The 14,421-nt window shown below is 41.0% G+C and overlaps 1 protein-coding gene across 1 annotated transcript in view; it reads left to right on the top strand.

Moving 5' to 3' along the window:
* Nucleotides 1-9,719: 9,719 nt before the first annotated feature.
* Nucleotides 9,720-14,421, top strand: part of LOC118395910 (laminin subunit beta-1-like) — a 35,684-nt gene continuing 30,982 nt past the window's right edge. Inside the window, exons 1-3 of the mRNA XM_035789992.2 lie at nt 9,720-10,021; nt 10,580-10,752; nt 12,949-13,090. Of these exons, the coding sequence (XP_035645885.1) occupies nt 9,991-10,021; nt 10,580-10,752; nt 12,949-13,090 (346 nt within the window). The 5' untranslated portion in view covers nt 9,720-9,990. The remainder of the gene's footprint in view (nt 10,022-10,579; nt 10,753-12,948; nt 13,091-14,421) is intronic.

A 14,421-nucleotide genomic window follows, 5' to 3' on the forward strand; every position in this document is an offset into this window, starting at 1 on the left:
ATGTGTCTCTAATATGGTCATACATTTGGCAGGATGTTAGGAAGAGCAGCTCAGTTTCCATTTTGTTGGCAGTGTGCACATAGCCTAGCCTGTCTTCTCTTGAGAGCCAGGTCTGCCTTTGGCAGCCTTTCTCAATAGCAAGGCTATTCTCACTGTGTCTGTACATAGTCAAAGCTTTCCTTAAGTTTGGGTCAGTCACAGTGGTCAGTTATTCTGCCACTGAGTAGTCTCTATATAGGGCCAAATAGCATTCTAGTTCACTCACTTTGTTTTGTAAATTCTTTCCAATGTGTCAAGGAATTATCTTTCATTTTCAAATTATTTGGTTGGGTCTAATTGTGTTGCTGTCCTGGGGCTCTGTTGGGTCTGTTTGAGTTTGTGAACAGAGCCCCAGGACCAGCTTACTAAGGGGGCTCTTCTCGAGGTTCATTTCTCCGTATTTGATGGCTTTGTTGTGGAAGGTTTGGGAATTGATTCCTTTTAGATGGAGGTAGAATTTAACAGCTTTTTTCTGGATTTTGATAAATAGCAGGTATCGGCCTAATTCTGCTCTGCATGCATTATTTTGTGATTTAAGTTGTACACGGATATTAATGCAGAATTCTGCATGCAGACTCAATTTGGTGTTTGTCCCATTTTGTGAATTATTAGTTTATAAGCAGACCCCAGACCTCACAACCATAAAACGCATTGGGTTCTAAAACTGATTCAATAATTTTTAGCCAGATCCTAAATGGTATGAATTGTATGTTCCTTTTGATGGAATACAAGGCCCTTCTTGCCTTGTCTCTCAGATCGTTCACAGCTTTGTGTAAGTGACCTGTGGCGCTGATGTTTAGGCCGAAGTATGTATAGTTTTTTTGTGTGCTCTACGGCAACGGTGTCTCGATGTAAGTTGTATTCATGGTCCTGGCAACTGGACCTTTTTTGGAACACTATTATTTTTTGTCTTACTGAGATTTACTGTCAGGCCCCAGGTCTGGCAGAATCTGTGCAGAAGATCTAGGTGCTGCTGTAGGCCCCCCTTGGTTGGAGAATGAAGCACCAGATCATCAGTAGACATTTGACTTCAGATTTTTGTAGGGTGAGGCTTGGTGCTGCAGACTGTTCTAGTGCCCTTGCCAAGTCGTTGATATGTACAGTGCATATGTACAAGTCTCCAAAAAATGTACACACCTACTCATTCCAGGATTTTTCTTTCTTTTTCAATTTTCTACATTGTAGAATAATAGTGAAGACATTAAAACTATGAAATAACACATATGGAACCATGTGGTAACCAAAAAGGTGTTAAAGAAATCAAAATAGATTTTATATTTGAGATTCTTCAAAGTAGCCACCCATTGCCTTGACAGCGTTGCACACTCTTGGCATTCTCTCAACCAGCTTCATGAGGTAGTCACCTGGAGTGCATTACAATTAACAGGTGTGCCTTGTTAAAAGTTAATTTGTCGAAATTCTATCCTTCTTAATGCATTTGAGCCAATCAGTTGTGTTGTGACAAGGTAGGGGTGGTATACAGAAGATAGCCCTAGTTGGTAAAAGACCAAAGTCCATATTATGGCAAGAACAGCTCAAATAAGCAAAAGGAAATTAGTTCATCATTATTTTAAGTCATGAAGGTCAGTCAATACAGAGCATTTCAAGAACTTTGAAACTTTCTTCAAGTGCAGTCGCAAAATCCATCAAGCGCTATGATGAAACTGGGTCTCATGAGGACCACCACAGGAAAGGAAGATCCAGAGTTAGCTCTGCTGCAGAGGATACGTTCATTAGAGTTATCAGCCTCAGAAATTGCAGCCCAAATAAATGCTTCACAGACTTCAAGTAACAGACACATCTCAACATCAATGGTCGAATTGCTGCAAAGAAACCACTACTAAAGGACACGAATAACAAAAAGACACTTGCTTGGGTCAAGAAACACAAGCAATGGACATGAGACCAGCGGAAATCTGTCCTTTGGTCTGAATGAGTCCAAATTTGAGATTTTTGGTTCCCAACGCCTTGTCTTTGAGACACAGAGTAGGTGAATGGATGATCCCGCATGTGTGGTTCCCACCGTGAAGCATGTAGGGGGAGGTGTGTGTAATGGCTGTCGTCTGTGGAAGAAGGATCGGACCAAAGCACAGTGTGGTTAAAGTTAATATTTTTAATAAGAAACTGACCACTTCAAAACTACAAAACAACCGAAACAGTTCTATCTGGTGCAGACACACGAAGACTGAAAATAACCACCCACAAAACACAAAGGAATACAGGCTACCTAAATATGGTTCTCAATCAGGGACAACGATAGACCGCTGCCTCTGATTGAGAACCATGGAATGTACATAACACGGTGCCTGCCCGTTGGCGCAGGTCTCCTCCACTCCCCGTGTCCCCCCCAAGAAGTCCTTTTTTGGTGGGTGGTTCTGTAACGGCTGTTGTCTGTGGAAGAAGGAGAGGACCAAAGCGCAGCGTGGTTAGTGTTCTTTTTACCCCGTTTATGGTAATCAAATTGTTTTTCGTAGCTCCTATCTTATCTCATCGCTACAACTCCCATACGGGCTCGGGAGAGACGAAGGCCATGTGTCCCCCGATACACAATCCAACCGCACTGCTTCTTAATGCTTCTTAACACAGCTCGCATCCAACCTGGAAGCCAGCCTCACCAATGTGTCGGAGGAAACACAGTGAACCTGGCAACCTTGGTTAGCGCGCACTGCGCCCGGCCCGCCACAGGAGTCGCTGGTGCGCGATGAGACAAGGATATCCCTACCGGCCAACCCCTCCCTAACCCGGACAAAGCTAGGCCAATTGTGCGTTGCCCCACGGACCTCCCGGTCACGACAGAGCCTGGGCGCAAACCCAGAGTCTCTGGTGGCACAGCTGGTGCTGCAGTACAGCACCTTTAACCACTGCGCCACCCGGGAGGCTAGTGTTCATCTTTTTAATTAGAAACTGAACACTTCAAAAATACAAAACAACAAAGTGACAACCGAAACAGTTCTATCTGGTGCAGACACACAAAGACTGAAAACAACCACCCACAAAACACAAAGGAAAACAGGCTACCTAAATATGGTTCTCAATCAGGGACAACGATAGACAGCTGCCTCTGTTTGAGAACCATATCAGGCCAAACACAGAAATAGAAAATATAGAAAAACTAACAGACTGCCCACCCCAACTCACACCCTGACCATACTAAATAAAGACTAAACAAAGGAATAAAGGTCAGAACGTGACAGTGTGATGGTGTGGGGGTGCTTTGCTGGTGACACTGTCAATGATTTATTTAGAGTTCAATGCTACCACAGCATTCTGCAGCAAAATGCTGCAGAAGAAAAACCCTTGAATGAGTTGGTGTGTCCAAACTTTTGACTGGTATTGTATGTTGAAGGGGGTGGGGCCTATCTCACCTCCCGGCTCTGTGGAATGAAATCTGTGTTTTTTTTGTGCCAATTTTAACTGCACACTTGTTGTGTGTGTACATGGATTTTATAATGTCTTATGTTTTTCTCCCAACACCGCTTTCCATCAATTTGTATAGCAGACCTTCATGTCAAATTGAGTCGAGAGCTTTTTTGAAATCAACAAAGCATGAGAAGACTTTGCCTTCGTTTTGGTTTGTTTGTTTGTTTGTCAATTATGGTGCATAGGTTGAATACATGGTCTGTCGTATTGTAATTTGGTAAAAAGCCAATTTGACATTTGACATTTGCTCATTACACTGAGGAAATGTGTGAGTCTGCTGTTAATGATAATGCATAGGATTTTCCCAAGGTTGCTGTTGACGCATATCCCACGTTAGTTATTTGGGTCAAAATTGTCTCCACTTTTGTGGATTGGGCTGATCAGTCCTCCAAATATTGGGGAAGATGCCAGAGCTGAGAATGATGTTAAAGTGTTTATGTATAGTCAATTGGAATTCATGGTCTGTATATTTTATCATTTAATTTAGGATACCATCAACCCCACAGGCCTTTTTGGGTTGGAGGGTTTGTATTTTGTCCTGTAGTTCATCAAATCAAATTCAAATCACATGTTATTGGTCACATACACATGGTTAGCAGATGTTAATGCGAGTTTAGCTAAATTCTTGTGCTTATAGTTCGTGCTTATAGTTCTGACAGCTTTGATGCACCTGTACTGACCTCACCTTCTTGGATTGTAGCAGTGTGAACAGGCAGTGGCTCAGGTGGTTGATGTCCTTGATGATCATTCAATGTTATTGGAGAATCCAGTGAGTTCTGGTAGTCTTTAATAGTTGATTCTAAGATTTGTAGTTGGTCATGTACAGTATATGTTTTCACTGTTTGTTCTTTGTTATAGAGACAAAAAGATTGGAGAAGTGGTTTATCCATACATCTCTGTTTTGGATATATAACTATTCGTATTGTTGTTTGTTTAGAGTTTTCCAATTTTCACAAAAGTGGATGGATTCTTCAATTACATTGAAATGATTTCTCTCTCTGTCTTTCTTCCTCTCTACCTTTCTACCTCTCTCACTCTCTCTCTCTTTCTCTCTACCTCACTAGCTCTCTTTCCAGGTCACTGCTCATTCTAGTTGTGGGGAGAACACGCAAAACTTACTTCTCATGTACTTACTTCTTAATGTTAACGTTCCGTCTAACCGTTAATGTTAACGTTCCACCCAGCCGTTAATGTTAACGTTCCATTCAGCCGTTAATATTAACGTTCCATCCAACCGTTAATGTTAACGTTCCATCCAACCATTAATGTTAATGTTCCATCCAACCAACCGTTAACGTTCCACCCAGCCATTAGTGTTAACGTTCCACCCAGCCGTTAATGTTAACGTTCCATTCAGCCGTTAATATTAACGTTCCATCCAACCGTTAATGTTAACGTTCCATCCAACCCTTAATGTTAATGTTCCATCCAACCGTTAATATTAATGTTCCATCCAACCGTTAATGTTAACGTTCCAACCCAACCGTTAATGTTCCATCCAACCGTTAATGTTAACGTTCCATCCAGCCGTTAATGTTACGTTCCATCCAACCCTTAATGTTAATGTTCCATCCAACCGTTAATGTTAACGTTCCACCCAACCATTAATGTTAACGTTCCACCCAACCGTTAATGTTAACATTCCATCCATCCAACCGTTAATGTTAATGTTCCATCCAACCGTTAATGTTCCATCCAACCGTTAATGTTAACGTTCCATCCAGCCGTTAATGTTACGTTCCATCCAACCCTTAATGTTAATGTTCCATCCAACCGTTAATGTTAACGTTCCACCCAACCGTTAATGTTAACGTTCCATCCAACCGTTAATGTTACGTTCCATCCAACCCTTAATGTTAATGTTCCATCCAACCGTTAATGTTAACGTTCCACCCAGCCGTTAATGTTAACATTCCATCCATCCAACCGTTAATGTTAATGTTCCATCCAACCGTTAATGTTAACATTCCATCCAACCCTTAATGTTAATGTTCCATCCAACCGTTAATGTTAACGTTCCATCCAACCCTTAATGTTAATGTTCCATCCAACCGTTAATGTTAACGTTCCACCCAACCGTTAATGTTAACGTTCCACCCAACCGTTAATGTTAACGTTCCACCCAACCGTTAATGTTAACGTTCCACCCAGCCGTTAATGTTAACGTTCCACCCAACCGTTAATGTTAACGTTCCACCCAGCCGTTAATGTTAACGTTCCATCCAACCGTTAATGTTAACGTTCCATCCAACCGTTAATGTTAACGTTCCATCCAACCGTTAATGTTAACGTTCCATCCAACCGTTAATGTTAACGTTCCATCCAACCGTTAATGTTAATGTTCCATCCAACCGTTAATGTTAACGTTCCATCCAACCCTTAATGTTAATGTTCCATCCAACCGTTAATGTTAACGTTCCACCCAACCGTTAATGTTAACATTCCACCCAGCCGTTAATGTTAACGTTCCACCCAGCCGTTAATGTTAACGTTCCACCCAACCGTTAATGTTAACGTTCCATCCATCCAACCGTTAATGTTAACATTCCATCCATCCAACCGTTAATGTTAACATTCCATCCAACCGTTAATGTTAACGTTCCACAGCCGTTAATGTTAACGTTCCATCCAACCGTTAATGTTAACGTTCCACCAGCCGTTAATGTTAACGTTCCATCCAACCGTTAATGTTAACATTCCACCCAGCCGTTAATGTTAACATTCCATCCATCCAACCGTTAATGTTAACATTCCATCCATCCAACCGTTAATGTTAACGTTCCATCCAACCGTTAATGTTAACGTTCCACCCAGCCGTTAATGTTAACGTTCCATCCAACCGTTAATGTTAACGTTCCACCCAACCGTTAATGTTAACGTTCCATCCAACCGTTAATGTTAACGTTCCACCCAACCGTTAATGTTAACGTTCCATCCAACCGTTAATGTTAACGTTCCACCCAGCCGTTAATGTTAACGTTCCACCCAGCCGTTAATGTTAACGTTCCACCCAGCCGTTAATGTTAACGTTCCATCCAACCAACCGTTAATGTTAACGTTCCACCCAGCCGTTAATGTTAACGTTCCATCCAACCGTTAATGTTAACGTTCCATCCAACCGTTAATGTTAACGTTCCATCCAACCGTTAATGTTAACGTTCCATCCAACCGTTAATGTTAACGTTCCACCCAGCCGTTAATGTTAACGTTCCACCCAGCCGTTAATGTTAACGTTCCATCCAACCGTTAATGTTAACGTTCCACCCAGCCGTTAATGTTAACGTTCCACCCAACCGTTAATGTTAACATTCCACCCAGCCGTTAATGTTAACGTTCCCACCCAGCCGTTAATGTTAACGTTCCTTCCAACCGTTAATGTTAATGTTCCATCCATCCAACCGTTAATGTTGACGTTCCACCCAGCCGCTAATGTTAACATTCCATCCATCCAACCGTTAACGTTCCACCCAGCCGTTAATGTTAACGTTCCATCCAACCGTTAATGTTAACGTTCCACCCAGCCGTTAATGTTAACGTTCCATCCAACTGTTCCATCCAGCCATTAATGTTAACATTCCATCCCAAAAGTTTGGGGTCACTTAGAAATGTCCTTGTTTATTAAAGAAAATCATTTTTTTTGTCCATTAAAATTACATCAAATTTATCAGAAATACAGTGTAGACATTGTTAATGTTGTAAATGTCTATTGTAGCTGGAAATGGCAGATTTTTTATGGAATATCTACATAGGTGTACAGAGGCCCATTATCAGCAACCATGTGTTCCAATGACACGTTGTGTTAGCTAATCCAAATGTATCATTTAAAAGGCTCATTAGAAAACCCTTTTGCAATTATATTAGCACAGATGAAAACTGTTGGTCTGATTAAAAAAGCAATAAAACTGTCCTTCTTTAGACTCGTTGAGTATCTGGAACATCAGCATTTGTGAGTTCAACTTACAGGCTCAAAATGGCTAGAAACAAAGAACTTTCTTCTGAAACTCATCAGTCTATTCTTGTTCTCAGAAATGAGGGCTACTCCATGCATGAAATTGACAAAAACTGAAGATCTCGTACAATGCTGTGTACTATTCCCCCCTTCACAGAACATCGCAAACTGGCCCTAACCAGAATAGAAAGAGGAGTGGGAGGCCCCGGTGCACAACTGAGCAAGAGGACCAAGTACATTAGAGTGTCTAGTTTGAGAAACAGATGCCTCACAAGTCCTCAACTGACAGCTACATTAAATAGTACCCGCAAAACACCCGTCTTAACATCAACCGTGAAGAGGCTTCTCCGGGATGCTGGCCTTCTCGGCAGAGTTCCTCTGTCCAGTGTCTGTGTTCTTTTGGCCATCTTAATATTTTCTTTTAATTGGCCAGTCTGAGATATCCCGGAGTCACCTCTTCACTGTTGATGTTAAGGCTGGTGTTTTGCAGGGGCCATTTAATGTAGCTGCTAGATGAGGACTTGTGAGGTGCCTGTTTCTCAAACTCTGCTCTTTTTATTCTGGTTAGGGACAGTTTGTGCTGTTCTGTGAAGGGAGAAGTGCACGGCGTTGTACGAGATCTTCAGTTTCTTGGCAATTTCGAACTCACAAATGCTGATGCTCCAGATACTCAACTAGTTTTAAGAAGGCCAATTTTATTGCTTCTTTAATTCACCCAGCAGTTTTCAGCTGTGCTAATATAATTGCAAAAGTGTTTTGTAATGATCAATTAGCCTTTTTAAATGATAAACTTGGATTAGCTAACACAACGTGCCATTGGAACACAGGAGTGATGGTTGCTGATAATGGGCCTCACATTTACATTTACATTTAAGTCATTTAGCAGACGCTCTTATCCAGAGCGACTTACAAATTGGCTCTGTACGCCTATGTAGATATTCCATTAAATAGCAGCCATTTCCAGCTACAATAGTCATTTACAACATTAACAAGGTCTACACTGTATTTCTGATCAATTTGATGTCATTTTAATGGACATAAAATGTGCTTTTCTTTCAAAAACAAGGACATTTCTAAGTGACCCCAAACTTTGGAATGGTAGTGTATGTTCTAAATATATGGATATACATGTAGATTGAACAATTGCCAGGTCTATTGTTTGCTCTAATCCTATAGTGACTCTTGGGGGTGAGTTCCATCTCATACCCCCCAGGGGAGAGTTAGTCCACTCACTCCTGAGAATGTGTCTTAGACTGGGGTCTGCATTCCCTCCCTGCCCCCTGGTCATGTTTTTAGACGTGAGGAATTCACAGAGCACTAATGGCTCTACCTAATTGCAGGTTGCCACTGATCCACTGCATTGAAGATTAGAGGAAATATCAGCAGTGATGCTGCTAATTACAAAAGAGGGAGCTATTATTTGAGAACCTTTTTTAACCTTGGTGGTTTTTGGTTGCATTTTTCTGTTCTTGAATGGACAGATTGTAGTATTTTTTGTGTGTTGGTTGTATTCGTTCAGAATGAGATTGTAATGCCACTGTATTATCCTAATTTAATGAAGACTTTATTTTTGGAAGTGAGACCACTTTTCTGTGTTTTAGGACTAGTCATTTGTCCCTGGACGGAGCCTAAATTTGGATGTTATTTTCAGCAGTAAACCAAGGAATGGTTCATGAATACCACAAGTAATGTCTTTCTTTCTTCAATATTCTCAGTGACTGTGAACATAGTCTAGTTTCTCAGACTCAAAAGCTAATTGAATCTGTTCCTACAGTCCCCCTTTTTACACACACACACACACACACACACACACACACACACACACACACACACACACACACACACACACACACACACACACACACACACACACACACACACACACACACACACACACACACACACACACACACACAAACACACCCAGACACCCTGTGACACATAATTAAGGGTTGTAGGTGATAGTTTAGTCTGGTAATCTGTCATTACCAACAACTGTACAGGAAAGTTTTAAGCTCTTAACCTTAACCTAATTTCTCTTCAGTACAGTAAATTAGTAGTATGGCTTCAGTACCTATATTATCACAGCTTTACCTGAGCCTAGGGACATAATAGGGCAGCTTCCTGCCTTAGTGGAGGAATGTCCTTTGTTCTAGATGAGTAGGTCTAGGTGGGGGTTGGTATCTGAGAGAGAAGACATTTACAATCCTATTAGATGTGTAAGTTTGAACTTTCTCTCAATGTGAACATAATGAGAACCTGTCAACATGATCCTTCTGCTCCAAATGATCCACATTTCAGATAGCCCACAGGTAATGATTTATCTATTATGTAATTGGTCGTCAAGCTATACAAGTTAGTTGATGAGCATTTGTAGCTGCTGGTTATAGGACTTCACTGGATTTATCGAATAGAGGCTTTGGCGAGTTACACCCTGTGCGCATGCTTGAGGCGAGGCGGACAGAAAAATGACTCAATTTTCTCAGTGGTGATTTGAGGAGTAGCGGGACAAGAAAGGCGTGAGGGCAAACCCCTACCATAAGGAACCACACACAGTCTCAGGGAGAGGAAGCACACCAAAAATGTTGATAATTCAAATTGCGACCCTGCTATGTAAGTTTATTATTTTTATCATTTTGAAATGTTTTCTGTAGAACGCATGTCCAACATTGAGTCAACTGAAAGTGCATAATGATTAACGTTGCATGTAGCCTAATGAAGAAAATACAGTTAAGCATATTTAAATGGATATTAGTTCTAAAAGTTTAAATAGTCAACGTTTCGTAGGCTAATTTCATTCCTCATATGTGGAATTGTTTGTATTTTTTGTTTGACTATGACACATATTGTTCTTGTTATAAACTCGGAATGAAACAATTAAAGAACATGTGGCATGAATATAAATCAAAAACCCATTGAAATTGAAGGTTTATATGCTGTTTTTCAGATTGTGTTTTCGACTAAAACGTGCATTTGTATTATGGAGTTTCAAAAGTTTTATGAACAGGGAGACCAAAGCTCTGAGCACTTTTCGTTAGTATTTTATTCTAATACTTCGGCTATTTTATCTAATAGCCCACTTGTCTTCGACATTTTTGTACAATAAAACGTCACTCCACAACCTGTATTGAATAAATCCCATTGTTCAATATTTTCCTCTTCTTTGTGTAGCCGCAGGGGCGTGCGTCCTTGCCCAGGTACCGGAGTTCAGCGATGTGTGCACAGAGGGGAGCTGCTACCCCGCCACGGGAGACCTTCTCATCGGCAGAGCCCACCAACTCTCCTCCAACTCCACATGCGGCCTCCACCGGCCCGAGCCGTTCTGTATCGTCAGTCATTTACAGGTAAATGCTTCTGGCACAAGTACAGAGACTATTTGGACTAGGCCCCAGGTGTTATTATAGGCCTATATACTTCATTAACTATCACACAAATATTGTTATGCCAAGTTGACAACAGTTCAATCAATAGGATTCGTTATTATTTCAATGGCACGAGCGCGTCAAAGTAGCGATATTCAATATTCACGAAAAGCAAGCTCTGATTTGTTGTGCCCCTGGGCAGCATTTGGAGTCTCTCATTCATGCCTGTAGTAGCGAGGGAGATAAGCAATACATAGATATGCTCCATAATAAAGCATTCCTGTAATTGCTAACCTGAGGGTGTTTGCTCTTGGAAATGGGAAAGATTGTTTTGACCTTGTGAAAATTTGTGTTGAGAATAAATTGGTGCTATATTCATTGTCTTGCATGCCTGGAGGGGGATTCCTTTCCTAAGTAATCTAGGCTACTACTAAACAAAGTGCAATGAGGCACAAAACAGGCTATGTCGCTAACTCAAAATTAAACATTAATTACAGTATAACATATTAAATTACAACATTGTTTCATTTCCTCAGTAAGTAAAGCCTTCCTAATTATTTTAATGGGGAATAAATGCATGCTCAAAATTAAAATTATCTTGCAGTGGGCAATGTGTCGTTCAGATTTCATAATAACTACTGTAAGGTTTACAGTCAATCTCTTGTCTGTTGGGGGTGGAATATATAAATGGGATATATTCCAAATATCCCTTGGGCTTTTATTGTCAATACAAGGACTTCCTTTCACATATTTTTTCTTAAACTCCTGCTTTCTCAATATGAGCGTAGGAGTGGGAAAGATGTTTAGGATTTGGGAATGATTGGTTTAGGAGTTGCACGACCCTCTGAGTTGCCTAGACTGCTTCCTGGATCATACAATCATTCTAGAAGCATTATTGAGGTTCAGAACAACAATGACTTGGACGTGTCTGTGCCAGCAGCTTGGATGCATGGAGGCTCATTGTATTGGCACAGACATTCCATGGTTAGAGATATCCAAACCATCAAACAACCATCACTTGAGGAGCCAACATCAAATAATTTTGCCGTACACTTACATGAAAATAAATGGTTGCCTTGCTTTAGGCATCATCCTATTTGATCAGTATCCACCGAAATCAAATGTATGAGAAATGGCTGATTCTTGTTCTCCACCACCTTAACTGTAGAGTATTTGTGAACACTTCTATGATGTGTTCAGCATATTTTTAAAGCAGGGGTGTCACATTCATTTAATAGAGGGCCTAGTGTCTGCAGGTTTTAGTTTTTTCCTTTCAATTAAGCCCTAGACAACCAGGTGTGGGAAGTTCCTTACTAATCAGTGACCTTAATTCATCCCTCAAGTACATGGTAGGAGCGAAAACCCACAGGCACACTCGGCTTGATACTTGTGATTTAAAGTATGGTGTGCCCTGAGCATGCAAAGAATTTAAGATGGAAATCTAATATAATTAAATTAATTACATTTATGTCACCACTGAAGGAGAGAGAAACCAGATCGTGTCAGTGAAAGACGTGATCCAACAGGGTTACATTTCTTATCAAACACATATCGGTGCTGGAATTCAAACAAATGTGTGTGGCTGTGGACACACTGTTCTGTTGCATGGTCTGGATGTATAGAAGGTTTACAATCTTGTAAAGTTGTTTTCTTGTCAAGTGGTGAAAAGATGGAAGGAAATCCAGATGGTGCTGAATTTGAACCCTTGAGCATGTGTATATACGCGCACGCACGCACGCACACACACACACACACACACACACACACACACACACACACACACACACACACACACACACACACACACACACACACACACACACACACACACACACACACACACACACACAGTCTGTTTTCTGAACATCTGGTGGCCAAATGAAACCTGCATTGTCAGCAGCCTAAGTAAGGTAAGCCTTCACTGATGAGTGAGACCAGGACAAGACAGACTCCTAATTTTCAAGTAGTTATTAAGGCCCTATTTAGCTCAATCACTTATTTCAGCATCTATATCTGCTCTTGATAAAATACCCAATTTCAATGAATTCTGTATGAATGGGCTCTTCAAAGATGTTCATTATCTGTACCCTCACCTGATTGGGAGAAATCGGCTTGGCATCCCAAGAATCCCACTGACATTTTTATCTCTCTTTCTCCCAATCTTCACGGTCTCTTCAGGAAGAGAAGAAATGCTTTGTGTGTGACTCCACCGACGTCTATGTCAAAAGCATGGTGAACACCACCACCGGCCACCGGGTGGAGAATGTCGTGACCACATTCGCCCCCAACCGCCTGAAAACCTGGTGGCAGTCCGAGAATGGTGAGTTCTCGTGGGGGAAAACATGGTGGATAGCTAGTAGGTAGATGAGTTCAATTAAAGGCGACTCTGTCTTCTTTCCCCCCTCAGTATATTTTCACCCTCCAATCCCTTACCTAACCCCTTTAATCAATGTGAGGGGAAACATCAAAGAGAAAGCAGCAATGGCTGCTTGATGACCAGTTTATAAACTTTGGAATGACAGGATTAACCCGTGGGGAATGATTACCTAGGTGGCTGTTAGATGAGGCGGGGTTACACTCCATGTGTTTGGAGTTACCTTTCTAGCTAATAGGCTATGTTAGAGTTTGCACTTCCTCTTCCAATTATAATGTGGGGAGGTCAAAATTATTTTAAAAAACTATGTACCAAATCTATTAGTTTTAAAATGTTGATTACTTCTCCTTGCCATTATCATTCACCTGATGAAATGACAAAACATGTGCAAAACATTTTTCTGCTGGCGCATGTCTCTGGGCCACGGTTTGCCTGGGAGAGTGTCCCTCGGAAAGAACAAGTTAAAGACCCCTGGTTTTGAAGCATTGTTAATGATTATTAGGAGGCCAAAAGCATTGAAATCGTCCACAACTTAGATACAAATTCAGCTATCCCAAGTGCATCTTGCCTTGAAGAGTTAACTCACAAAAAAGTGCTAGAAGGATATAAGGTTCAGAAAGTAATCTGATAGGAGTTAGGGGAGGTTTGGCTGAGGATAAAGCGGTGGGAATATTTCTCCGGAAGAACAGGAAGGAGGTTAATACTCACTAGTGGAGCGGCCAACTACACAGATGGGCCTGGCAAAAGAGACAGGGAATTTTCATTCATAATCCAGACATTACTGTACTAGATCCACTCTATTACAACACTGTCCCAGTAGGCCCCAGCTCAAAGCACAACCCTCTTACTAGCTTTTTCAACTGTCTTCTCCTCAAAAGCTGTGCAAGACCATTGCCCAAGAACACACAGATCCTACTACATTTGTTTTGTTAAGTTGTATTTTGTTTGTTTTGTTTTTAAAGTGACTTTGAGATTCTACTTGAAATGAAATGCGCTATATAAAATACATGTATTATTATTATTACAATTATAATTATTACAAGCACAGGTGAGGTTCCCCTACAACGAATGTAAAACTGACACTCAATAGTCCCATTCTACAATATAAGATGGGGGCGCATTAGTGCTTAGTTCATGAACTCTGTGTTGTTGCTAAAGTAACGCATTTCTCCTGTTATACATTGTTGCATATTGATAAGTGGTGGCTTGTTCTTGCTCTTATTGCTAAACAATAAACATAACCAATTAATAATAGTTTCACTAAAGAAATAGAGATA

The sequence above is a fragment of the Oncorhynchus keta genome, chromosome 17 (assembly GCF_023373465.1).
Source record: "Oncorhynchus keta strain PuntledgeMale-10-30-2019 chromosome 17, Oket_V2, whole genome shotgun sequence".
In the NCBI taxonomy this organism is placed as follows: Eukaryota; Metazoa; Chordata; class Actinopteri; order Salmoniformes; family Salmonidae; genus Oncorhynchus; species Oncorhynchus keta.